We start from the raw sequence: 27,747 nt of genomic DNA, 5'->3' as shown, positions 1-27,747 counted from the left end.
GGTTCTACCATTCACTGTATATTTCCTACCTGCATTAGACCTTCCAAAATGCATTACCTCACATTTGTCTGGATTAAACTCCATCTGCCATCTCTCCGCCCAAGTCTCCACACGATCTAAATCCTGCTATATCCTCTGACAGTCCTCATCGCTATCCGCAATTCCACCAACCTTTGTGTCTTCTGCAAACTTGCTAATCAGACCAGTTACATTTCCCTCCAAATCATTTACATATACTATGAACAGTAAAGGTCCCAGCACTGACCCCTGCGGAACACCACTAGTCACAGCCCTCCAATTGGAAAGCACCTTTCCATTGCTACTCTCTGCCTTCTATGACCTAGCCAGTTCTGTATCCATCTTGCCAGCTCACCCCTGCTCCTGTGTGACTTCACCTTTTGTACCAGTCTGCCATGAGGGACCTTGTCAAAGGCCTTACTGAAGTCCATATAGACAACATTCACTGCCCTACCTGCATCAATCACCTTTGTGACTGCCTCGAAAAAGTCTATCAAGTTAGTGAGACACGACCTCCCCTTCACAAAACCGTGCTGCCTCTCGCTAATACGTCCATTTGCTTCCAAATGGGAGTAGATCCTGTCTCGAAGAATTCTCTCCAGTAATTTCCCGACCACTGACGTAAGGCTGTAGTTCCCTGGATTATCCTTGCTACCCTTCTTAAACAAAGGAACATTGTCTATTCTCCAGTCTTCCAGGGCATCACCTGAAGTTCATCTGCCTTACCCGTTGTACTTCTTGCATTAAAACATATGCACTTCAGGCCACCAGTCCCGCTGTTTTCAGCAACATCTCCCTGTCTGCTCTTCCTCAGAGCAATAGTGGTCCTATTCCCTAGTTCTCACTCAATTGTTTCACCTTCTGACCTATTGTTCCGGTGCCCACCCCCCTGCCATACTAGTTTAAACCCTCCCGTGTGACACTAGCAAACCTCGTGGCCAGGATATTTATTCCTCTCCAGTTTAGATGCAACCCGTCCTTCTTATACAGGTCACACCTGCCCTGGAAGAGCTACCCGTGGTCCAGATAACTGAAACACTCCCTCCTACACCAGCTGTTTAGCCACGTGTTTAGCTGCTCTATCTTCCTATTTCTAGCCTCACTGGCACATGGCACAGGGAGTAATCCCGAGATTACAATAATCCTTGAGGTCCTGTCTTTTAACTTTCTGCCTAGCTCCCTGAACTCCTGCTGCAGGACCTCATCCCCCTTCCTGCCTATGTCGTTAGTACCAATGTATACCACGACCTTTGCCTGTTTGCCCTCCCCATTCAGGATGCCCGCTACCCGTTCTGAGACATCCTGGACCCTGGCACCAGGGAGGCAACATGCCATCCTGGAGTCTCTTTCACATCCACAGAAGCGCCTATCTGTGCCCCTGACTATAGAGTCCCTTATGATTATTTCTCTTCTGTGCTTTGACCCTCCCTGCTGAACATCAGAGCCAGCCGTGGTGCCACTGCTCCGGCTGCTGCTGTTTTCCACTGATAGGATATCCCCCGACAGTATCCAAAGGGGTATACCTGTTCGAGAGGAGGACAACCACAGGGGATTCCTGCTCTGACTGCCTGCCCCTTCTGGTGCTCACCCGTCACTCTGCCTGCACCTTGGGTGTGACCACATTTATATAACTGCTATCTATGATGCTTTCCGCCACCTGTATGCTCCTAAGTGCATCCAACTGCTGCTCCAACCGAACAATGTGGTCTGTGAGGAGCTCCAGTTGGTGCACTTTCTGCAGATGAAGCAATCAAGGACGCTGGAAGCCTCCCGGACCTGCCACATCTCACAGTCAGAGCACTGTACCCCTCTAATTGACATTGTGTTAATTAATTAGTAAATTAAATTTAAAAATAAATATTTCAAGAAGTTACTATTGTGGCAGGGGGACCTGTTGGAATACTTGACCCCTGAGAAGATTAAGTTTGAACTAAGGGGAAGCTCAGAGGGGTTCAGCGTCATGGTCACTATTTATTATGCACTTTCAAGAACTGGATTACATCGAACATTAGTTGGGGGGGGGATGGGTGAGTGGATTGGGGGGGGGGAGGGGGCTATGTATGTTAAAGATGGCTATGGGCAATCCCTGATTCCTTTTTTGTCATTTGTTTATGTTAACATGTGGGCTGATGTTTGGGGGCTGGTGGGAGGATGGGATCGTTGTTATTGTTATGGGGTTTGATATATTTGTTGTTGATTATTATTTGTTCTTGGGGGGGTGTAAATTCAGAAGAAAAATTGTGAAAAAGGAGTATAAAAATATTTAAAAAAAACTATATGTTTCCTAGCACTAGATTTCTACTATAAATGTAAATGCTAAATACAGTATTCTCTGGTCTCTGGCTTAGAAACCCCTCGAAATTATGATTAAGTAATTAATGAATTATGTTTAATTAGTTTAACAATGTTTAATTTTTAAATTTAGTGCAGATTCCCTACCAGCCAATCAGGTTACAGCGCTCCTGTGATGTCACTTTTCAATTCCTCCCCGCCCCTCCAGTCGGATCACTCAGAATAGCAGAATATCTATCACTTACCTGTTCCCAAGCTGCTCCCCGGCTCTCTCTCTGCCTCGTTCCCGAAAATGAAGGCTGCTGGAACTTGGGGGTAAGATTTTATATCACCTACCTTCCCAGGGTGCTCCCTGGTTTTCTCCCTGCTTCCCGGAATGCATTCTGGATATCTCCCTGCAGATTACCAGCTACAAAGCCAAACGAAGGAAACAGAAGAAAAAGGGAAACAGCACCTCCTCCCACTCCGTGCCGAATTACCACTCTGTCCAAATTACCAAATAATACCATTCAAGAGTAGGTGGGCACTAATGAGGGGGAGCAGCACTTAAATCAATCCCGCAGAGCAAATTCTGCACAGCACACAGCCATGCCACTGTGTGAACCAATTCCCCGATTTGGAGATACTGACCCGGCCAGTCTCCTGGATGCGGTCGAGTCCAGGACAGATACCCTGTTCCCCCAATCGGGTTGGAGAGGCAGCCACAGGTCAGCCAGTGCCGCTTGGGAGGCAGTGGCAGCCGCTGTCAGTACGGGGAGTGTCACCAGGAGGACCGCCGCCCAGTGCCGCAAGAAGATCAACGACCTCCACCGGGCTGCACGGGTGAGTTGGCATCAGCCCCCTGGCACCTGTCCCGTCTGCCAACCCTGGACCCCTTGCCCCCGGCAACTCTGCAGCTGGCACCGCTCCCCCACTCAGCACAATACCGTGCCCATGCCCCAGCACACCCCACCCATGCCTTGCAGTGGTGCCCGTGCCTGTTCCCCACCATGCCCACCCTCCCACCCACGATGCATGAAGCATTTAGGTCATGATGTGCCCTCTGTGTCCCTACAGAAGAAGTTGCCGCACAATCGGCGGGAAAGGGCCCAGTTGAGCGGCGGGTTGCAGGACCTCAGGGTTCTCGCCCCCTACGAGGATCGACCACTCTAGTGGTGCACTGCAGTACACTTCTTGGAGGATCGTCTGCTTTGTGGTCGTCTGCTGTGCCCTCCACAATCTGCACAGCAGTGGGGTGACATGCTGGAGGTGGAGGGGGAGACACATGCGGCCACCTCAGAGGCAGAGGACAAGGAAGAATTAGACGAGGGAGGGCTGAAGGACGTGGTCGGGGATGACCCGCGGATCAGCCTGAGGATGGAGGACATACGGCGGCAGTGAGGGTTTGGCATTCCCGGAGGCTCTCATCCTCACCCGCTTCTCTCAGGACATGTGTCCCCCTCTCCCCATCCCATCCACCGTCCCCCCCACAGGCCCGTCACCCTTGAGTGATGTAGGAACAGGATGATGTGGGGGGGAAGGTAGGGGGTGGATGGTGGCGTCTATCGGAAGTGGGACGGTTACATCGGAAACCAATCTGCGCCTGCCGTGGATGCTGATTTTGGCCTCACCCGCGATCTAACCGGCTTGCACCTTTCCACGCCCGACAGGGCGAGGCTGGTAAATCTGAGATAAATTTATTCCTTTACTAAGCTTCAACTGGGCTAAGTAACCATCTCCAAAATGTATAAACCATTTACACTGCCTCAATAATTCTTAACAATATGAATCTGACTCCTTCATTTGTTGTGAAAGAATAAATGAGGGAGCCAGATTAATCATTCAGGCAATAATAAATCATCACAATTTCAGGACCTAGGCATGAAATCTGCGATATCACTAAAATGTAATTTGCACAGTGTGGGGATCGCACACCAGCCCAGCATTTATTACCCATTCCTAATTGCCTTTCCGAAGATGGTGGTGAGGCGCCTTCTTGAACCACTGCAGTCCCTGTGCTGACAGGATGGTGCTGTTAGGGAGGGAGTTCCAGAATTTTGACCCAGTGACAGTGAAGAAACAGCGATATATTTCCAAATCAGGAAGGTGAGTGGCTTGGGAAACTTGTAGGCGGTGATGTTCCCATGTGCCTGCCGCCCTTGTCCTTCTAGCTAGAGATTATGGCCACACCAGCCGTGTGGGGAGGCAGAGCCTCCTATGGCACTGCCGCTCTCTCATCTGAAGGTAGCTGACATTTGGACGATCCATCCAATATCTTGGGTGGTATCCTCTCCTTGCAGCCCTTCACTTTTTTCCTGACCAGGAGGATGACTCTGGTGAGGCTCCTTCTGGTTTCTCAGTACAATCTCAGAGTCGCCTGTTCCTATCTCCAGTCACTAACCTGCCAGAGATTGATTTCTCTGCCAAACTCTGCTGCCCACCGACCTCCTAATGTTACTGGAGAGCTGCCTCCCCTCACAAAACCGGATTGGTCCTCAGAAATCATGTCTGGGCCGCACCCCTCAGCCGACTCGCAACACCTTTGCCAGGGCTTTCAGCAAAATGGGCCTGTAGCACCCACACTCCAGTGGGTCCTTCCCCTTTTTCAGGATCATCAAATCAACGCCCTCGCTAACGTGGTCAGCAAGTTCCCCTTTTCCACTGCCTCACTAAACATACCCACTAGGTGAGGGGTCAACTCCGTCGCAAACTGCTTGTATAACTCTGCTGGAAAGCTGTCCAGTCAGCGGCCTTCCCCGACTGCATCATGTCAATGCACTCCATCACCTCCCTTAACCCCAATGGCTCCTCCAATGCCTTCCTCTTCCCGTCCTCCAACTCAGGGAACTCCAACCCATCCAGAAACTGCCCCACATCCTCCGCCTTCCCCACCAGCTCAGCCCTTTACAACCCCTCATAGAAAGCCTTAAACACCTCATTTATCCATTCCGGCTCCTACACCATCTCCCCCTTATCCACCTTCACCTGCAGAATGTCCCTGGACCTGTCTAGCTTCGCAACTGGTTGGCCAACATATGGTTCGCCTTCTCCCCAAACTCGTACCACGCCCCCCTCTCTCTCCGCAGCTGCTCCACCCATCTTACCCATTGCCAACTGATCAAATTGCTCCTGAAAGGTCTTCCTCTCTGCCAACAGCTCCCTCGTGGGGGCTGTCGAGTGTCTCCTGCCAACCTCAACTATCTCGTCCAGTAATTGCCACTCACTAGCCTAGGCTGCCTGTCATTGGTGGCCATCATTCGGCCTGCACAAATTGGTTGGCTCTGCACTGTCAACCGCTTTACAAAACCAACGTCATCCCAATTAGGCGCATATACATTTACCAACACCAGTGCTAACACCCCATTCACTATCACGTACCTCCACCCCCCCTCCCAGGACCCATATCTCCCTGGCCCCCGTAAACCCCATTCTCTTCCTCAACAAAACGGCCCACATTCCTCAGGTTTTGCCGCCTATTGTCCTGATCCTCCACATTCGTCTGCAATGCACAGAAAGTAATGCCTTGGAACACAGGAAACGTGCCAGGCTGAGAAAGAGAAGTGCGATTAAACCAAAAGTTATACTTTCTCAGAAACTACAGCTGACTCATTTCCTCGACTTCCTTCCTGTGCGTACTGAAAAACACTAAATATTTAAGATAAGATATTTCAAACGATATCTGACATTTTGTCTTCTGTGAGTAAATTAGAGGGAGAGGAGAGAGTGGCCTTTAAATGTAATTTTGAGAAACTGCCTCCAAATGAGGATGGTGTGTAAATCGGACAGAAACTCGAAGGTGATGGTGTTCCCATGCACCTGCTGCCTTTGCCATTCCACGTAATGGAGGTTATATATTTGGGAGCTCCATTGAGGATGTCTTGTTGCACGCTGAAGATAGTGTACACTGCAGCTCCAATGAATGGGTGCTCAAGGGGGCGAGTGTCAAGGCTATTTAAATTGGGAAGTACCAAAAGCTAATGTAGCTTCCAGAAATCACTCCAACCTGTGAAATCCTACCTGTCCAGTAATTAACATAACCTGAGGCAATTTCTCGGTTTCGTGCCTATCAGGAGAATACAGCAAATGACAGGCAGGAAAATGCCTATTGGCCAACGTTCAGCCTGTCATGTACAGACATGATGTTTTGTGCATCACCACACGTCGCTCACCTCCTCAACACCAGAACAAGTTGCCTCCAATCTCTGAGGAAAGTCCTCCGCCAAGTAAGAGTTGGATTCCCCTTGCTGCCAGATCATGCTGACAGGCTGGCCTACGAACCAACCGTGATGCAGCAATGAAAGCCAATGGCTCAGCTTCTACAGCAGTACTAAAGATGTGAGTAGGACGTTTTAACGCAGTCACTGGCAACGATCTGGAACTTGCTGCCTATGAGATGGTGGACCCCCGGGTGGCGATGGTGAACTAATAGGTGATCAATGATTTCAAACGGAAATATTGGGCACTGGAAGGAACCAGAGCTGCAGGATTACAGGGATGGAAGCGGGCTAGTGCAATTGATTGAATTGCTCAACAGAGAGTCGGCATGAACTCAATGGGCCAAATGGCTTCCTTCTGTGCTGTAATAGCCAGGCAGCACAGTGCCAGAGAGCACGGTAGCACAGTAATTAGTAGTTTCTCAAATTCTATGATTCAAAGATTCTATGAATAGTCTTCTGATTTTCTGAAGCCTTGGGAGAAATGGAAAACTAGTCAAAATCTCAGGATGATTAGAACATCAGAAAAGTTAGGGTGCAGAAAGAGGCCATTCAGTCCATCGTGTCTGCGCCGGCCAAAAAGAGAAAAATAGAAACTATCCGCTCATTTTAATCCCACTCTCCAGCACCTGGTCCGTAACCTTGCAGTTTTCAGCACTTTAGATCCAGATACCGTTTAAATGAGTTGAGTGTTTCAGTCTCAACCACCTACCATCCTCTGGCTGAAAAGGCTTTTCTTCATGTTCCCTCTAATCATTCTATCAATTACCTTAAATCTATGCCCCCTGGTATATTGACCCCTCTACCCGGAGAAACAGGTCTTTCCTGTCCAGGCCCTTGATAATTTTGTGCACCTAAATTAGATCACCCCTTAGCCTCCTCTGTTCTAAGGAACTCTAGCCTCTTCAATCTCTCCTCATAGCTGCAATTTTCAAGCCCTAGCGACATTCTTGTAAATCTCTGCACTCTCTCCAGAGCAATTATGTGGTGACCAGAACGGTAGCCACAACTCCAGCTGTGGCCTGACCAGTGTTTTATACAGCTTCATCATTAATCCCTACCGTGCAGGGGGACAGAGAGCATAGAGTCTCACTCCATGCAGATGACTTGATCCGCTCCATCTCGGACCCCCAGGCCAGCATGGAAGGGATCATGAAGCTCTTAAAGGAGTTTGGAGCCTTCCTGGCAAACCCGCACGGGAGAGGGACAGAGCTGGCGGGACTGCCTTTCAAACAAGCCCAAAACAAATTCCGCTACCTAGGGATCCAAATAGCCCACGGCTTGAAACGAATCTACATGTGGAACCTGTCAAGTCTGGTGGAGGAAGTCAAAAGGGACCTGGAGAGGTGGGGCCCACTCCCACTCTCACTGGCAGGGAGAGTGCAGACGATCAAAATGAACGTACTGGCCAGGTTCCTCTTCCTGTTCAGATCCCTACCGATCTACATCCCCAAAGGCCTTCTTCAACATGGCAGACAAATTAATCATGGCGTTTGTGTGGGTGGAAGAACCCGAGGATCCATGCCCAAATGTGGCAAGTTTTGCCATCTCAGTGCAGCCAGAACTCTTTATGGGGAGGGGTGCCAACGGCCTAGCCTTTGCCTCCCCCGATCACCCGCTGAAGAAACCTGCTCGGCTGGCGATGGGCAGCACCGCCAAAGCTACAGACTGGCTGTCCGACCTGTCGGAATTGTCCCAACTGGAGAAGATAAAGCTCGCCATCCATGAGCTGGAGGAGGGCTTCCACAGCCTTCATCAACTTGTTCCATTACCTGTTCGTAGCCAGAAACCAGTACAGCAGAGGGGCAGGCGGGAAGGGAGTGGGAAGCACAGACGAGCCACAGAACATAAAGGAAAAGGAAGGGAGGGGGAAGGGGGGGGTGGAAGAAGGAGAGGGGGGCAAAAGCCCTCAAAAACGACCACGAGGCACAAAGGGCAAAGCCGCACGGGACGGGCAAATGGAAAACCAGAGGGAGCAACAATAGGCCGATTAATACACCCTTGGGTCAACACAGGGAAGGGTAGCTGAGGCAGATTGGCCAAATGGGATCCACCGTACCGGGGGGGAGACAAGTAGATGTAAATATTTATAGTGATCTTTCTTTGTTTGTGTTTTCTTCCTCACTTTTTGGTTTATCTCTTTTTTGTAAATTACGCTCTGCTTGCTGGCTTTTGCTTGGTATTATGCACATTTATGAAACTTATAATTTAATGTATGAACTGATATTTGTTACATAAAATGTGAAAATCAATAAAAACATTTTTAACAAATGGTTTATGTGCTCCATCCCCATTGGCTCAAGGCAAGTCACATGGCCCATCAAGGACCGCCCTTAAAGGGGCCACCCTACCAGACATATCGGGCGCGATTCTCTGCACTCACGACGCGGCGGAGAATAGCGGGCGGCGTAAATTTTTACGGCCACGCTGGTCCGACGCCCTCCTGCTATTCTCCCCCCCCCCCACGCCCGCCTCCCGACGCGAATCGCTGCCCGCCGTTTGTTTACGGCGAGCAGCGATTCACCCCTGGCCGATGGGCCGATTTCCAAGGCCTTTACGACCGTTTTTATGAACGTAAAACACACGTGGTCTGACCGTTCGTAAAAACGGCCGTAAAGTCCCGATCTGGGAAACCATGGCACCGATTGGCACGGCAGTACCACGGCCGTGCCAAGGGTGCCATGGGCCCGCGATCGGTGGGCACGATCGCGGGCAGCGGGTCCGATACCCCCGCACTCTTTCTCCCTCCGCCGCCCCGCTATATCCATTCACGGGGCGGCTGAGGGGCATACCGGCCCGCGCATGCGCGGGTTTCACGCATATGCGTGATGACGCCATCCGCGCGTACGCGGGTTGGAGTCGTCCAATCCGCGCATGCGCGGCTGACGTCATCTGACGCGTCAGCCGTCGCTAACTCTGGCTAGCGGGCTTAACGAATTTCGTTAAGCCCGCTATGCCGGAGTTCACGGCCGCGCGATGCTAGCCCCGACCGGGGAGCAGAATCGGTTCCTGGTCGGGGGGGCGGAGGCTGGCGTCAAACCCGCCCGTTTTTGATGCCAGCTTCCCGAGTCCTCGTGACTCGGGAGAATCGCGCCCATCCTTATTTGACCACCTTTTCTGCCACCTTCAAGGACCTGTGGACATGCACTCCAAGGTCTCACACATCCTCTACAACTCTCAGTGGGCACATCCAAAAGCCTCGTCCCGCCCGACTTGATGACGAAACAAGGCCAATAAATTAAATCTCATGACAGGCCCCTCTCGAGATTTGCAACACTTGGAGTGCCTCACAAGATGTAGCAGGATGTTGCGATCTGGATCTCGCCCTTACTGGGGGTGATCCAGATTGACATCTTAACAATTATGGAGACCTTCCCATGGTGCCTTTTAGCACTGGTCTGCACAAATGCAGACCAGGCGTAATGGCACCTGAAGGGTCTCCCAGAACCTTGGAGATCCCCGGCTGGTCGGGTTCCGGATAGAGTGGTACCTCTAATGCATAACTTTTCTGGATACATAGAATTTACAGAGCAGAAGGAGGCCATTCGGCCCATCGTGTCTGCACCGGCTCCTGGAAAGAGCACCCTACCCAAGGTTAACACCTCCACCCTATCCCCATAACCCAGTAACCCCACCCAACACTAAGGGAAATTTTGGACACTAAGGGCAATTTATCATGGCCAATCCACCTAACCTGCACATCTTTGGACTGTGGGAGGAAACCGGAGCACCCGGAGGAAACCCACGCACACACGGGATGTGCAGACTCCGCACAGACAGTGACCCAAGCCGGAATCGAACCTGGGACCCTGGAGCTGTGAAGCGATTGTGCTATCCACAATGCTACCGTGCTACCCGAACGGTCAATACCATTCTGGAGTTGACAACTATCCTCTTGACTATCAACTACACAGCAGATTTTGTGTCACCTGCAAATTTCCCAATCATACCTCCCACATTTAAGTCAAAATCATTAATATATACAATAAACAGCAAGGGCCCCAACATTGAGCCCTGTGGAACACCACTGGAAACTTTTCAATAGGCAAAAAGATCCATCGACCATTACCCTTTGTTTCCTGTCACTGAGTTTTGGATGCAACCTGCCACCTTCCCTTGTATCCCATGAGATCCCACTTTCCTCACCAGTCTGCTATGTGGGACCTTGTCAAATGCCTCACTGAAATCCATGTAGACAACACCCACTTACGCTACCCTATCAATCCTCTTTGTTCATCGAATCCCGATAGTACAGAAGGAGGCCATTTGGCCCATCGAATCTGCCCTGACCCACCCTGCCCAATACCCGTAACCCAACCTGAACATCCCTGGACACCAAGAGGCAATTTATCATGGCCAATCCACTGAACCTGACTATCTTTGGACTTGTTACTTTCTCACAAAAATTCTATTTAGCAAGATACGATCTCCCCTAACAAAACCATGCCGACCATTCCTGATCAATCCATGATTTCTAAGTGACAGTTTACCGTCGCTCAGGATTGTTTCCAATAATTTGCCCACCATTGTAGTCAGACTGACCAGCCTATAGATTTCTGACCTATTTACCGCACCCTTTATAAATAATGGTACCACGTTCGCAGATTTCCAATCTTCTGGGACTTCACCTGTTTCTAGTGAGAATTGAAAAATGATCCCCAGAGCACCTGCTAGTTCCTCCCTGGCTTCCTTCAACATCCATCTGGCCCTGGCGATTTATCCACCTTCAAGATGCCAGTCTCTCCAGTATTTCCTCTCTCACTATGGTTCTTGTATCTAATATTTCACACTCCTCCTCTTTAACTAGAATGTCTGAATCATCCCATCCTTAGTGAAAACAATTGAAGACCCTGCCCACATCTTCTGAATCAATCCACAAGTTATCATGTACATCTCTGATAGGCTACATTTTCCTTGCTCTTAATTGGTAAAACATGTTTGGATTTTCTTTGATTTTACCTGCCAATATTTGTTGTACCCTCTCTTTACTTTCCTAATTTTAATTTTTACTTCACCACTGTACCTTTTATACTCTAGGCTTTCTACAATACTAAGTCTTTTGCGACGGTCATAAGCTTTCTTTTTCTGCTTTACCTTGGCCAATGTGGATCTGGGTAACCAGGGGGTTCTAGATTTGGCAGTACTGCCCTTTTTCTTTGTGGGGACATGTCTCTACTGCGTCCATAAAATTGTGCCTTTGAATGCCTCCCACTGCTTTGAAAGTTTCCCCTCCTGGTTGTAATGATATGTATAATGTAAGGCGTGTAAAGGGTTAACAAGATGATGTTCGTGTATCTCAACACTACTTGGCACCACAGAGCAGTCTTATAAAAGGCTGCATCTCTAGGTATTCTGGGAGAAGGTTATGAAGGACAGTGAGAGGTTGTGATAGATTGCTAGCTGTGCTAAAAAGATATTCTAGATTTCTGTAGTAACTGTATCTAGTCCACTGTTGCCTGCTCATCTCTCAGCTTTGTAAAATCTGTCTTCCCTCTGCCGTCTTTGTCCTGTTCCATAATGATGCTAAATCTAACTATATTATGGTCATAGTCTCCAAAATGGCCCCCCATTTGACCAGTTTCATTTCCTCCAACTAAATCTAGAATTGTGTCACGTCTCATTGGGCCAAGCTGGATTAAAATGTTCTCTTGAATGAAGTTCAAGAATTTTTCACCCTCTGTACCCTTCATACTTACCCCAATTGATATCAGGGTAGATGAAGTCCCCATTGATTACTGCCCTATTGTTTTTGCACTCAAAATTCTGTCTACATATTTGCTCTTCTAATTCCCTTTCACTATTTGGAGGCCTATATACACTCCTAGCAGTGTGGCTGACCCTTTTTATATCTTTACGCTCAATCCATATGGCCTCATTTAATGCTTCATTTTGTATATCAACCCTTCTCACAGTTGTAATTGATTCTTTAAACAATTATGCCACATCCCCACCTTTTTTATTCCCCTCCCTATCGTGTCGGAAAACTCCATGGATTTTGAGCTGTAATATTTGCTCCTCCTTCAACCGAGTTTCCGTTATAGCGATGGTCTTATGCTGCCACGTGTCTATCTGTGCCCTCAGCTCACTGGCTTTATTTAATTAATAATAATAATAATCTTTATTGTCACAAGTAGACTTACATTTACACCGCAATGAAGTTACTGTGAAAAGCCCCGAGTCTCCACATTCCGGCGCCTGTTTGGGTATACTGAGGGAGAATTCAGAATGTCCAAATTACCTAACAGCACGTCTTTCGGGACTAGTGGGAGGAAATCGGAGCACCCGGAGAACGTGCAGCAGACTCCGCACAGACAGTGACCCTGCGGGGAAATCGAACCTGGGACCCTGGCGCTGTGAAGCGACAATGGTAACCACTGTGCTACCGTGCTGCCCTATTAACAATGCTCCTTGCATTTACCTTTCAACACGACCAAATTCCTGTGTTACACACTCTTTATCCTGTGCAGCTTCTGTCTTATAGAGTCACTCGCTTGTTCTCCACCTCCTGTTCCCTGCTCTGAGTTTGTCCTCAGGTTTCCCGTGGGAAAGAAAATCTGGAAAGTTCCTCTCCAACCTCTTTGAGATGATCATAGCTAACCCCTACCCTGTTCAATGTTTCAAGCTACTTCAGTCTTTGAGGCGATTTCTTCCCCAGTGAGAAGCTAATTCAGTGCTCACTTGAAAGAATTCAACGTGTCAGCACCCATCACCTGAGGGTAAGATCAACCCAATATATGCAAGTGCTTGCTCACATTTACAGGATGTAGGGAAGTTATTCACTTGAACATTCAGCCAATTAATTAATCAGGTGCCTTTACTCGTATAATGATTATTAGTTTCTTTACTGACAGTGGACCACCCAAATCAATTAAGAATGAAACAATACCGGACTACTTAAAAACTAATGATAGTTGATGCAACCATTAATTCACGCGAGACAGACAGTTGAAGTGAACAGTGGCTTTAATCGACTAGAACAGTGCCTGCCTGCGACTGCTCTGCTACTGAGAGCCGCCTACAGGGCAGCTGCTCTTTACACCTCCCCTCAAGGGGGCGGAGCCAGGGGCGGCACCCACAAGGGCACCAACATGATATATTCCATGTAGTACAGTACAATAGTCCATAGGTGGAGCCCACATGGGAAACATCATGATACACAATGTGATGCAGTGGTGAATGGTGTTAAAAACTAATGATAGTGGCCGGGATTCTCCGTTGCGGATCCACCCTGCTATTGCTACTAGCGAGGATGGTGAACTTTGGCGCGCCATTTTCTGGCGGCGGGATTCTCTACTCCTGCCGCCTGTCAATGGGATTTTCTATTGAAGCATCCACGCCGCTGGGAAACCCGCGGGCAGGGGTGCACTGCCGACAGGACCAGAAAATTCCGTTGCCAGTGAATGGCTGGAGAATTCCGGACAGAATCACTTACATTTCTTTTACTCTTTCATGGGATGTGGGCATTGATGGCTGGTTAATGTTTGTTACCCGTTCCTAATTGCCCATTAGAAGGGAGTGGTGAGCCACCTTTATGAAATACCTCAGTCCATGTGGTGCAGATAGATCCATGGTGCTGTTCCAGGACTTGGAAATCTCTCCCTTCCAGTGAAGGAACAGCTCCAAGTCAGGATGGTGTGTGAACATAGAACATACAGTGCAGAAGGAGGCCATTCGGACCATCGAGTCTGCACCGACCCACTTAAGCTCTCACTTCCACCCGATCCCCGTAACCCAATAACGCCTCCTAACCTTTTCGGACACTAAGGGCAATTTAGCATGGCCAATCCACCTAACCTGCAAGTCTTTGGACAGTGGGAGGAAACCGGAGCACCCGGAAGAAACCCACGCAGACACGGGGAGAGCGTGCAGACTCCACACAGACAGTGACCCAGCGGGCAATCGAACCTGGGACCCTGGCACTGTGAAGCCACAGTGCTATCCACTGTGCTACTGTGCTGCCCATCGGTGTGGATAGAGGGGGCTTGCACATGGTGGTGCTCCCATGTGTCTGCTGCCCTTTGTCCTTCTCGTGTTTATGGGTTTGGAAGTTGATTTTGAAGGACCCTTGGTGAATTGCTGCAGTGCATCTTGTAGATGCACACTGCAGCCACCATGCATTGGTGATGGAGGGAGTGAACATTTAAGGCGGTGGATGGTGTGCTGATCAGGTGGGCCGCTTTGTCCTGAATGGTATCGAGCTTCTTGAGTGTTTTTGGAGTGGCACTCGTCCAGACAAATGGGGAGTATTCCATCACACTCCTGACATGCGTCTTGTAGATGGTGGACAGGGTTTGGGAGTTAGGAGGTGAGTTACTTGCCGCAGAATACTCTGGACTGCTCTTGCAGCCACAGTATTTATATGGCTAGTTCAGTTCAGTTAGTGGTCAATGGTAACCCCCAGGCTGTCGGTGATGCAGTTCAGAACTCTTACCTTTTGTGAACACCAGGCACACAATGGATCTATTTGCAGACACTCTGTACATGTTGCTGCTCCTCGTGATTGACACTTATTATTACCTGAGAAAAGACAAAAGAAATGTTCAACAAAATGCATACAAACATATATAAATTGCTCATTTCGATCATATCTCAGGCATAAAAGTACCCAAAATCCACCACACCCAAACAGGCCTGAAATATCAAGAATCATAGAATTTACAGCGCAGAAGGAGGCCACCCGGCCCACCAAGTCTGCACCGGCCCTTGGAAAGACCACCCTCCCCCCAGCCCACACCTTCACCCTCTCCCCATAATGCATTAACCCCACCTAACCTTTTTGGATACTGAGGGAAAATTAGCATGGCCAATCCACCTAACATGCACATCTTTGAACTGTGGGAGGAAACCGGAGCCCCCGGAGGAAACCCACGCGGACACAGGGGGAATGTGCAGACTGTGCACAGTGACCCAAGCCGGGAATCAAACCTGAGACCCTGGTGCTGTCCAAAGACAACTGTGCTAACCACTGCGCTACCGTGCTGACCAAAGAGGAAAATCTGAGATGGAAACTGGAGTAGGTCTAAACATCATGAGAGTTTGATGAATGTCGTTAAGAAGGACGGGGGGCAGGATTTTCTGGCTGAACTTCTCATCAAGCACATAATGTACTGCTGTAACCATGGAAACAAAATAAAATGGCCACCCAGGAATGGTGAAGAGAAAAAGAATCTGAACCTCATATTCTCTTAGTCATACAGCAGGTCCCTTTTTGATGAATATTAATCCCACCTTATTGGCTTCCTGCCATTTTCCTTCATATTTTTCAACTGCAGAAAAATTCTGTTGCCCCTTTTGCCCATTTATACTGCCCGCTCAATCTATTGTCTTGATCATTTCTTTCTACTACCCTTAATGAAAGACATTTTTCCTCACACCCTCTCTGACTCTCAACGTCTTCATTTTTAGTTTTCACCACTGGATTCCATCTTGAAGCCCACCAAGTTTCCTAGATCAACTTAGTCTATTGCATTTGTGAACCTGAAACAAGATTTGAAAGCAAGGGGCACGACCGGAGCAGCCCAAAACATCTGTCGGTGAGACACCTGAAGAACCGGTGAGGGGAGGTGTAGCTGTGACAAAGCTGCTTGATAACAAGGTGGACTGCCTGGACAGCACTGATCCTTTGCGCACATGCCCCCCCCCCCCCCCCCCCCCGCCCCCCCCCCCTCCCCCCACCCCCAAGTCTGAGAAACTCTGAGGTGAGGAAAATACTCATGTGGTTGAGGGCATTAGCAATAGGTCCCTTGATTGCCCAGCTCCCAACCATTCTTTGCTGCGATTATTAACGATCACTTCTGGTTGTGGGCGGCATGGTGGCGCAGTGGTTAGTACTGTTGCCTGTGGCGCTGAAGAGTCGGGTTCGATCCTGCCTCGGGGTCACTGTGTGGAGTTTGCACAGTCTCCGCGTATCTGCGTGGGTATCACTCCCACAATCCAAAGATGCACAGGTTAGGTGGATTGGCCACGCTAAATTGCTCCTTAAAAAAAAACTTCTGCTGATTCTAAACCAGGAGTTGAGTTCTCAACAGTTTGTTCTTGTCTGTCCTGGGTGTAAAGTAACAGTCGTCCATTGTAAAAAGTCAATTTCTTTAAGTTCAGCTTTTTCATGATTGTACTTACAGGTTTGAAGCCAGTGGAATAAAGGAATATTGGAAGTTCTATGCATTCCATTTGGTTTAATGTGTCAGATGGATGTTATCTGAAACTCTTCCCTGTGTTCATTGACCTAGCTCCTGGACAAGCAATGCCTTGACTTTAACATTCTCATCGTTTTCAAATCCCTCCATGGTCTGACCAGCCTTATCTCTGTAATCTCCTCCCACCCCACAGTCCACAAAAATATCTATGCTTCTTTAATTCTCATGAGCACTGTCGCTCATTCTACCAAAGGTGGCTGTGCCTTCAGCTACCTAGGCTCAAGCTCTGGAAGGGCTAGTTAAGGAATCTAAAGACATGAATAGAAATTTCCAGGAGGTCCAAAGTTAAAGGATCAGAGGAAACTGGAATTGGGGCCCTGGATTAAGAGAGTGTTTTTGCAGAGAGATACACGGAGAGAGGTTGAGCACTGTCAAGGCTGTTGAATTACTTCTGGGCAGCGAACATTGAGAAGGTCAGAAGTCGGGCAGTGGGGGAGAGATCAGTGTGAGGTGCTTAGAAGCCAGCCTATGGTGTGAGGCCCTACGAAGGGTAAATTCATCCTCCTCATGTGTGAGACTGAGTCTTATCCAGTTCAAAGTGGTGCACAGATGCATAGGATGAGCCGATTTTTTCCAGGAGCAGAGGATCGATGAGGGCACTGTGCAAGGGGACCGGCAAATCATGTCCACATGTTTTGGGCAGGCCTGAAGTTGGAGGAGTTATGGGAGGCCTTTGCAGGAACAATGTCAAAGGTTTTGTGGATGAAGGTGGCTCCAAGCCCGTGAACAACCTGCCGGAGTTCCTACACCTGGAGAAGATAAAGTTTGTTATTAGAGGCGCAGATGAGGGATTTTCTCGAGGTAGAGGTTGTTCATTGGCTTCTTTAAAAAGTGGTAAAATGTCAGGGGGGATGTCACGGGGGGGGGGGGGGGGGTCCTCATTTGGGGGGGTTCTTTCTTTTGTTACTACAGTTAGAAAATGGGGCAGAGGGAGTGGGCCGGGATGGAGGGGTTTGGGTATCTGGAATGGGTTTGTGAAGACTATTTACTGGTGCAGTTTTTCTCTTTTTCTGTATATAACTTAAAATGCCTCAAATAAAAATACTTTTAGAAAAAGAAATTCCCGGTGGATGGACTAGACTTACTTCTGGGGAATGATTTGGCAGGAGTGAAGATTACAGCTTCAGCCATGATTATAGAGAGTCCAAGGGAAGATAAGGAGAGGGAACAGTTACAGGAACAAATTCCCGAGGTACCCGAGGTGTGGGATCTATCTCCTTCACCTTGGAGAACTCTGGGTGGGCCCCGTTCAGCACTGGTCTCTACAAACAAGGACCAGATGGTACGGCACTCATGGGGTCTCCCAAGGGATTGGAGGTCCCCAGGTGCATGCCTTTTTGGCAGGGTGGTACCCCACCTGGGCACTCTGGCACTGACAACCCAGCATCTTGGCAGTGCCAGCCTGCACACTGGCAGTGAATCGTAAAAAGTTGGTTTGCAGGTGCAGCAGGTAATTAAGAAGGCAAATGGAATTTTGTCCTTCATTGCTAGAGGTATGGAGTTGAAAAACAGGGGACGTTATGTTGCAGCTGTGTAGGGTGCTGGTGAGGCCACAAGTGGAGTACTGTGTACAGTTTTGGTCTCCTTACTTGAGAAAGAATGTACTGGCACTGGAGGTGTGCAGAGGAGATTCACTCTGTTGATTCTGGAGTTGAGAGGATTGGCTTATGAGGAGAAGCCGAATAGACTGAGACTATACTCATTGGAATTTAGAAGAATGAGAGGGGATCTTATTGAAGGGAATAGATAAGATAGAAGCAGTCAGGCTGTTTCCACTGGCAGGTGAAACTAGAACTAGGGGGCTTAGCCTCAAAATAAGGGGGAGCAGATTTAGGACTGAGTTAAGGAGGAACTTCTTCATCCAAAGGGTTGTGAATCTGTGGAATTCCCTGCCCAGTAAAGCAGTTGAGGTTATCTTGTTGAATGTTTTTAAGGCAAAGATCGATTTTTGAACAGGAAAGGAATTAAGGGTTGTGTTGAGCGGGCAGGTAAGTGGAGCTGAGTCCACAAAAAGGTCAGCCATGATCTCATTGAATGGCGGAGTAGGCTCGAGGGGCCTAGTTCTCCTAGTTCTTATGTTCTTATGTGCCTCCTAGGTGCCAGCATGGCACTGCCCAGGTGGCACTGCCAGCTTATAAGGGCATTGCCAGATTGCCACTGCCAAGGTGCCACACTGGTACTTTTTGCACTGTGGTGATTGGGCTGGGAGTGCTCTGTGCAGGTGTTGGGGAGTGTGGGGGATGCAGGGTCCCTCTCATAGTGCATTGGGCTGGGATGGGTGGGAGATCGTGGATCGTTTTGGGGGCTCCAGAGAATGGCATCCCGATGTCTTGCTATAGAGGTGTTCTACGAACGAAGCTCCTCAGTGAACAAAATGGGGATTTTGCGCCTTGGCCTCACGTTGCCCGCTGAGACCCCTATCTAAGCAAGTGGTGTCATAGCTTTGTGTTTCTTGTCACTGCAGCGCCGGGAATCACACGGCTAAACATGCTCGCTACGGGACTCTGTTCCCGTTTCGTTAAATCGTGCTCCTGGTATCCATATTGTAAAAAGGATATAGGTGCTGGAGAAAGCGCAAAGAAAATGATCAGATTTACGGCAGACTGAGGGATTAGAACCATTAGGGGAGACTGAGTAGACTGGGACCCTTTTCTCCAGGAAAGATAAGGATGAAAGGTTACCTAGAAGTTGTAAAAATTTAGCAACGATTTGTTTGGAAGAAGATGCACCTTCTTGTGGGGCAGACTAAAATTAGGGACTATAAATGTAAGATAGCGACCAACAATTCCAAGAAACTCTGGAGAAACCCCTTTGTCCAGTGTCTGGAGAGGTTGAGGTGACTCATAAATGCAGTTAAGGGGAAGCTGGATAAAAACAAGGGAGAAAGGAATTCAATGTTACTTATATTTAAATTTCCCAGCTTCACTGATGTTTTGTAGATTGCTGAACCAAAATAACTGGGCCCATTACCAGCCCACAGAGTTTTAAAAAGAGATTAATGACGGGATTTTCCAATTTGCGGAATAAGTGCTGCGGTGGGAGTGACATACGGTGGGTTTCGTAAAAGCAGTTCTTCACGCTGTCTCATCCACTGCAGGAATGATTAACTGAAGGGTGGCATGGTGGCACAGTGGTTAGCATTGCTGCCTCATAGCTCCAGGGACCCGGGTTCAATTCCCGCCTCAGATGACTATCTGTGTGGAGTTTGCACTTGCTCCCTGTGTCTGCGTGGGTTTCCTCCGGGTGCTCCGGTTTCCTCCCACAGTCCAAAGATGTGCATGTTCGGTGGATTGGCCATGCTAAATTGCTCCTTAGTGTCCAAAAGGATATATGGGGTTACTAGGTTACGAGGATAGGTGGCGACTTGAGCTTGGGTAGGGTGCTCTTTCCAAGGGCCAGTGCAGACTCGATGGGCTGAATGGCCTCCACTGCAGAGATTCTATTCTACGATCTAATTATTCATCTATGGGAAACACACTGGAATGCTGTCGGTAGCCTCCGATTTGTCCGTCATGCCATGACCTTACAGCTGCCTCGCCCTGGGACCCAGGCATCTCCTCCCTCAAGAGTGAAGTGCTGTTGTCAGTTGAGTCTTCCAAAGAATCCTCGGTGCTGGGAGCGATTGACCAATGCACCCCCATGTCTGAGAAAAGTGCAGATCGCCTGGTGTACAACGCTCATATACTGTTAATGATATTCAAATATAAGCTAAATATATTTCCGATATTGGATGACAGGAAATGTAGCTTGCCATTGGAGTCTTTACGACACAACTGATGATCGGGGAATAGATAGAGTAGACAGTCAGAGACTTTTTCCCCGGGTGGAACACACCATTACAAGGGGACATAAATTTAAGATAAATGGTGGAAGATATAGAGGGGATGTCAGAGGTAGGTTCTTTACCCAGAGAGTAGTGGGGGCATGGAATGCACTGCCTGTGGTAGTAGTTGAGTCGGAAAAGTTAGGGACCTTCAAGCGGCTATTGGATAGGTACTTGGATTTGGGTAGAATAATGGAGTGTAGGTTAACTTCTTAAGGGCAGCACGGTAGCATTGTGGATAGCACAATTGCTTCACAGCTCCAGGGTCCCAAGTTCGATTTCGACTTGGGTCACTGTCTGTGTGGAGTCTGCACATCCTCCCCGTGACTGCGTGGGTTTCCTCCGGGTACTCCGGTTTCCTCCCACAGTCCAAAGATGTGCAGGTTGGGTGGATTGGCCATGAAAAATTGTCCAAAATTCTATGATTAACCTAGGACAAAAGTTCGGCACAACATCGTGGGCCGAAGGGCCTGTTCTGTGCTGTATTTCTCTATCTATCTAACTAAAAACTGATTTTACGATGTCGGAAAACCGATCTTTCTCCTCTCCTGGTGTTTTCCGCTCCTGCCGTGAGGTCTGATGTAGGGAGTAGCAGAAAACCGCATCCTGCAGCTTAGTGTTACCTAATCGCTGCAATCTGGCTTCATTTACCCTCTCACCTTGGGAGTCAAACTGTCTGTTCTCAGCAGATCTCTCAAGCATAACATCTTGTAAAACACCGTTTTTCACATTCCACCTGAGCGCAAAAAATCATCTGTGCAAAATGACAATGCAATAAATGTGATTTTGCAGTTTGGACGGTCCTTTGACATCGACCATGTTCATGGATTCTATATTAAACTGAAATACACAGGAGCAGTGTTGTCTTGGCAGACATTTGAAGAGAGGAATGACGAACTGAGCTGTTATTCTGCATTTTTCTCTTTTCGCTCACCCTGAGGATAGAGAGTTGACAAGTCTCCACATTCCCCCCCATGCTCCAGACACTTATACTGCCTTTTCTCTATCTCCCTACTCACTCATGCATATTCTCTGAAGCATGTATCCGTGTCATCCTTTACTTTAGAGGGATCACATTCTTATTTAACCTGTTGCTTGCTGGTATGCTTAGTGAAACTCCTGCTCGGAAGTAAAGCCCTCTCTAAAAATTACTTTGGTTCACTTCCTCAACGGCAAGACCAATGCACAACCCAGCCACTCCTGCAGGTAATACAATTTACAATGAGGAAGGGAGAGGTGTGGGTGCCATACCATCACCTACCCTTGATAGCACAAGCAGATTGAGCCAACCCAATATTACCCAGACAACGTGGAGTAGGTCCTGCCCTGCCCGCCCCTACCTCTCTCTTTGTCAGATTTAGTATTCCGTTACCTGAGACAGATGGACCTACATTACGCCAAAGCAGTATTACCGTTTGATCAGATTATCTGCTTTAATAAAGGTGCAGACCAATCACTGGAGGCTCAGAACCTTTCCCCACCCTTGGCTCCATAGAACGATAGTCGATTTGGGAATGACAACTGTGATTAAGTGTATTCCTGGAAGTTTCATCACATGACTTTCCCCCACTCTGGCGATTGTTGCGCGATGTCCGTTCATCTGTTGTAGCAGCATCTGTATGGTCTCGCCAATGTACCATGCTTCGGGACCTCCTTTCCTGCAGCGTATGAGGTAGACAACGTTGGCCAAATCGCACGAGTATGTACCGCGTACCTGGTGGGTGGTGTTCTCACGTGTAATGGTGATACCCATGTCGATGATCTGGCACATCTTGCAGAGATTGCCATGGCAGGGTTGTGTGGTGTTGTCGTTGCTGTTCTGAAGGCCAGGTAGTTTGCTGCAAACAATAGTTTGTTTGAGGTTGTGCGGTTGTTTGAAGGCAAGTAGTGGGTGTGTGGGGATGACCTTGGCAAGATGTTCATCTTCATCGATGACGTGTTGAAGGCTGCGAAGAAGATGTCGTAGTTTCTCCGCTCCGGTAGTACTGGATGACAAAGTACTCTGTCGGTTGTGTCCCGTGTTTGTCTTCTGAGGAGGTTGGTGCGGTTTTTTGCTGTGGCGCGTTGGAACTGTCGATCGATGAGTTGAGCGCCATATCCCGTTCATACGAGGGCATCTTTCAGCATAGGTAGATGTCTGTTACGCTCCTCTTCGTCTGAGCAGATCCTGTGTATACGGAGGGCTTGTCCATCGGGGATGGCTTCTTTAATGTGTTCAGGGTGGAAGCTGGAGAAGTGGAGCATTGTGACGTTATCCGTGGGCTTGCGGTAAAGCGAAGTGCTGAGGTGACCGTCCTTGATGGAGATGAGTGTGTCCAAGAATGCAACTGATTTTGGAGAGTAGTCCATGGTGCGTCTGATAGTGGGATGGAACTTATTGATGTCATTGTGTAGTCGTTTCAGTGATTCTTCGCCGTGGGTCCAAAGGAAACAAAAGTCATCTATATATCTGGTGAATAACGTCAGTTGAAGGTCCTGTGCGGTGAGGTCTTGTTCAAACTTGTGATGAAGATGTTGGCATATTGAGATGCGAATTTGGTCCCCATGGCTGTTCTGTGCATCTGGATGAAGAACTTGTTGTCGAATATGAAGACGTTGTGATCCAGAATGAAGCGGATGAGTTGCAGAATTGTGTCTGGAGATTGGCAGTTGTCGGTGTTGAGTACTGAGGCTGTTGCAGCAATGCCGTCGTCATGGGGATGCTGGTGTAGAGTGCCAAGATGTCCATTGTGATGAGGAATGTTCCTGGTTCAATTGGTCCATGGGTGCTGAGTTTCTGTAGGAAGTGGGCCTCACGGTAGCATGGTGGTTATCATCAATGCTTCACAGCTCCAGGGTCCCAGGTTCGATTCCCAGCTGGGTCACTGTCTGTGTGGAGTCTGCACGTCCTCCCCGTGTGTGCGTGGGTTTCCTCCGGGCGCTCCGGTTTCCTCCCACAGTCCAAAGATATGTGGGTTAGGTGGATTGGCCATGTTAAATTGCCCGTAGTGTAAGGTTAATGGGGGGATTGTTGGGTTACGGGTATACGGGTTACGTGGGTTTAAGTAGGGTGATCATTGCTCGGCACAACATCGAGGGCCGAAGGGCCTGTTCTGTGCTGTACTCTTCTATGTTCTATGTTCTAAGTCCATCGTGTCATGACAGAAGCTGGGCGTTCCTTGTACGATGGGTTTCAAGATGCTCTCGATGTAGCCAGAGAGGTTCTCACACAGGGTCCCACTGCCTGATATGATAGGACAGCCTGGTGTGTTGGCCTGGTGTATTTTCGGGAGGCAGTAGAGATCTCCAACGCGGGGAGTACGTGGGATGAGGGCACGTAGGGTGCTCTGAAGGTCTGGATCCAAGCTCTTGATCAGTCTGTTGAGTTGGTGGGTGTGTTCCTTGGTCAGATCTGTGGAGCAATCTCAAGAATTCTAGATCTGGCATGTCTTGCAGAGATTGCCATGGATTTTAACTTGGTGTTGTAAGACTTCTTACTTTCCTGAATAAGCACAAGTTTACAGAAGGATCCACTTAAGGAGCTATTAGGTCAGGTGACCAAAGACTTCGTCAGAGAGGGAGGTTTTAATGAGAATCTTAAAGGAAGAAAGCGAGGTAGATTGGTCAAAGGTATAGGGAGAGAATTCTAGATCTTGGCCGCTGAAGGTGCCAACTGTGGAATAATTATAATCGAGGATGCTCAGGAGACCAGAATTAGAGCAGTGCAGAGGTTCTGGAGCATTGTGGGGCTGGTGGAGGTTACAGCGGTAGAATGGGTCAGAGCCTTGGAAGGATGAGAATTCTTAAGATCAAGACACTTTCGGGCACGGCTCCATCCTCACTACTACAACCTTAGACATTGCCTCGAAGAAGGCTGTCCAGAACCCTACAAGTCTGGGGCATGCCCAAAACATGTGGGCGTGGTTGGCATCGTTAATATTTATCTTCCACCTCCAGGAAGAACCTGTTCACTGGGGTTCTGGTTAGGTTCGCTCTGTGCTCCACTTTAAACTGCATGACTGAGCCTTGCGCAGGAGGAGGTTGAGTTGGCCCTGCTCAGTGCTTCGCTCTACTTGTGGATCCGTGTCCAGTCATGGGCTATGTGGATCCCTAGGTAGCGGAATTTATTTTGGGCTAGTTTGAATGTGAGTCCCTCCAGCTCTGTCCCTCCTCCGTCTGGGTTCACCAGGAATGCCTCGCTCTTGCCCAAGTTGAGTTTGTAGCCCGAGAAGGTTCCGAACTCTTTCAGGAGCTACACAATTACTCTCAGGCCTTCCTGTGGTTCTGAGATGTAGAGGAGCAGGTCATCCACATAGAGTGAAACTGTGTGCTCTCTGCCTCCTCTTTGGATGCCCTTCCAGTTTTTTGCGTCTTGTAGAGTGATTGCCAGGGGTTCAATTGTTAGGGCAAACAGGAGCAGGGTCAGTGCACATCCTGGCTGTGTGCCTCTGTGCAGCTGGAAGTATTCAAAGCTGTTGGTGTTGGTCTGAAAGCTCGTCTTGGGGATTTGTACAGGAGTTTCACTCAGGAATTGAACCCTGTCCCTAGTCCAAACTACTCCAGTACCTCAAAGAGGTGCTTCCACTCGACTCTGTCGACGCCTTTTCTGCATCCAGGAAGACAATCACCTCTGGTGTTTTCTCCCCGGCGGGGGTCATTATCACATTCATCAGCCACCTGATGTTCGCAGTTAGCTGTCTACTCTTGACAAAGTCCATCTGGTCCTCTGCGACCACCTCTGGTACATAGCTCTCCAGTCTCTTGGCCATGACTTTCGCGTGTATCTTCGTGTCTACATTAAGCAGCAAAATGGGTCTGTATTGTTGTGTTATGCTGCTTCGGATAACACAGGCTGCTACTTGATGCAATCTTAACTAAAGGATGCTCCAGACTGAAATAAGTTCAACGTGTTTATTGAACTATTAACACAGTTCTCAAATGAGTTCGACTCTCTGCTAATCTAACTGAAGTAACTCAGTCTAACTGTTCCAGCTTGCTCTAAGCCACGTGCGGGGTGTGATGCTGCTGATCAACCCTGTCTAACTCTCTCTTGTTTGTCTATGAAAAAAGGCAGGGTGTGAGTGCCTCATCCCTTTTATAGTGTTTATGTCATGCCCCCTTGTGGTGATGCCACCTCTGAGTGTCCTGACTGCCCATTAGTTGTGTCCTATTCGGAGTGTTCATTGGTTGCATGTTTGCATATCATGACACCGGTCACCAGAGCCACGAAAGGGAGCACCTGAGAAACCTGGGAGAAGTCCTTTGCCATCACCTCCCATGGTCAGTTGGTGTGTGCCAATGTTGGTGTTTCCGCCATAGTCTTCCTTATAAATTCTCTGTCGTCCGAGTTGGGCGCGTACACATTTACCAGTACTACCAGTGCCCCTTCCAAGGTACTGCTGACCATGATGTACCGTCCCCCGGATCCGTAACTGTCTTGGTTTCTGTCAACCTCGTCCCCTTATTAATCAGTATGGCTACTCCCCTTGCCCTCATCCTGCAGCATGAATGGTGCCTCTGTCCCACCCAGCCCTTTCTTATCCGCAGTCAGTCATTCTCCCTCAGGTGTGTCTCCTGCAGGAAGATTATGTCGGCCTTCAGACTTCTTAAGTGGGCGAAGATTCTGGATCTTAAGTCCCCTAACATTCCAGGTGATGATCCTGGTGTGCGGTTTCTGTCCCTCTATTTCTGCGGGGTCAACCATACTTACCTGATGGATTTGCTGCTGCACTCCGGGGTTTCCTTTTGTTAGGGAGCCGTCCAAAATGGCCGCGGTCTCTGTTCTCACCATGAGGCCGGATCCCTGCACGCCTGTGTTTCCCTTTGCCCAGGGCGCACCCAACATGACCGCCAAATGCGTGTACGCCACGTATATGCGCCCCTGCACTCCGGGGTCTCCCTTTGTTCAGGGATCCTCCAAAGTGGCGGCATCTTGTTTCCTCGGCCTGCTCCCTGCCTGCCAAAGTCAATCCGAGAACATAGAACATTACAGCGCAGTACAGGCTCTTCGGCCCTTGATGTTGCGCCGACCTGTGAAACCACTCTGAAGCCCATCTATGCTATTCCCTTAACATCCATATGTTTATCCAATGACCATTTAAATGCCCTTAATGTTGGCGAGTCCACTACTGTTGAAGGCAGGGCATTCCACGCCCTTACTACTCTCTGAGTAAAGAACCTAGGGAGAAGGGTAATGGTGGGTTGGGGTGGGGGGGGGGGGTGTTATGTGGAAGGGAGGGACAGTGATCCTTGGTTTTGGGGAGCAGAGAATGAGAAGGAAAGTGGAGGAGAGTGACATCTTGGGTGATAGGACTGTGCCACCGATGCACACAGGGTCCACACCCTCCCCACTGCGTGAGGTGTCCCCCTTCCTTCCCGCCTTTATTGATCTCGGTCCCAAAAAGCTGCTCCCGCCCTCACGAACCATGTCATGGTATGGGCAGAGTATTATCATGACAATAGGCTCATTTTGCCCATTCGCCGAATCAATCGGCATCACTTTGTAATTTTATGCCTCCATCTACACCACTTGCAATGTCACTGTGGTGAATGAGATTCACACGGTATTATAATCTGTATATATGTATCAATATTGTAAGTGCAGTTGCACTACCTGACCATCAGGGGGAGTAGCTCTGGGAGTACTCGAGAGTTTGTACTGGGCTTCTCCCTTGGCTCCGCCCAGGACTCCTCCCCCTGGAGCTGCTGTATAAAGATCCGTGCCACAGGGTCAGCCAGCCAGTTCACCGAAAGTTCAACGGCTAACAGGCTGGCTCTGTTGTAAGTATATTAAAACCGCTATTCTAATCCTACAAGCACGTGTCCGTAGAATTGTTGGTTCCAACAATTTAATATACTTACGAAACAGTCGAAGTAAATCATGGAAGCAGCCCTCAAGCCCGGACGCCTAGAACTCGACCCGCAGGATGCAGAGGCTAAGGAAATTTTTTCCCACTGGCTGAGATGTTTTAAGGCGTACCCGGCAGAGGCCAGCACCGCCGGAACAACGGAGGAACAAAAACTCAGCCTACTGCACGTGAGGGTAAGCCACAGAATCTCCACCCAGCTAAATCCGGCCGGTTCTTACACCGCAGCGCTGGCGATATTGGACAAAATGTACGTTAGGCCCATTAACGAGGTTTATGCACGCCACGTGTTTACGACTCGCCGTCAGCGGCCTACAGAAATGCTAGCCGAGTTTGTACGGGAACTGAACAATCTTTCAAATGACTGTAATTATCAAGCC

General features: G+C 48.8%; 1 protein-coding gene across 1 annotated transcript in view; it reads right to left on the bottom strand.

Moving 5' to 3' along the window:
* Window positions 1-27,747, bottom strand: part of LOC119954226 (integrin beta-3-like) — a 177,193-nt gene that overhangs the window by 132,403 nt on the left and 17,043 nt on the right. Inside the window, exon 2 of the mRNA XM_038779286.1 lies at window positions 14,935-15,020. Within this exon, the coding sequence (XP_038635214.1) occupies window positions 14,935-15,020 (86 nt within the window). The remainder of the gene's footprint in view (window positions 1-14,934; window positions 15,021-27,747) is intronic.

The sequence above is a fragment of the Scyliorhinus canicula genome, chromosome 19, assembly GCF_902713615.1.
Source record: "Scyliorhinus canicula chromosome 19, sScyCan1.1, whole genome shotgun sequence".
NCBI classification, from domain to species: Eukaryota; Metazoa; Chordata; class Chondrichthyes; order Carcharhiniformes; family Scyliorhinidae; genus Scyliorhinus; species Scyliorhinus canicula.
Note: the sequence above shows the minus strand (reverse complement) of the source record. Positions and strands in the feature narration are given on the sequence as shown.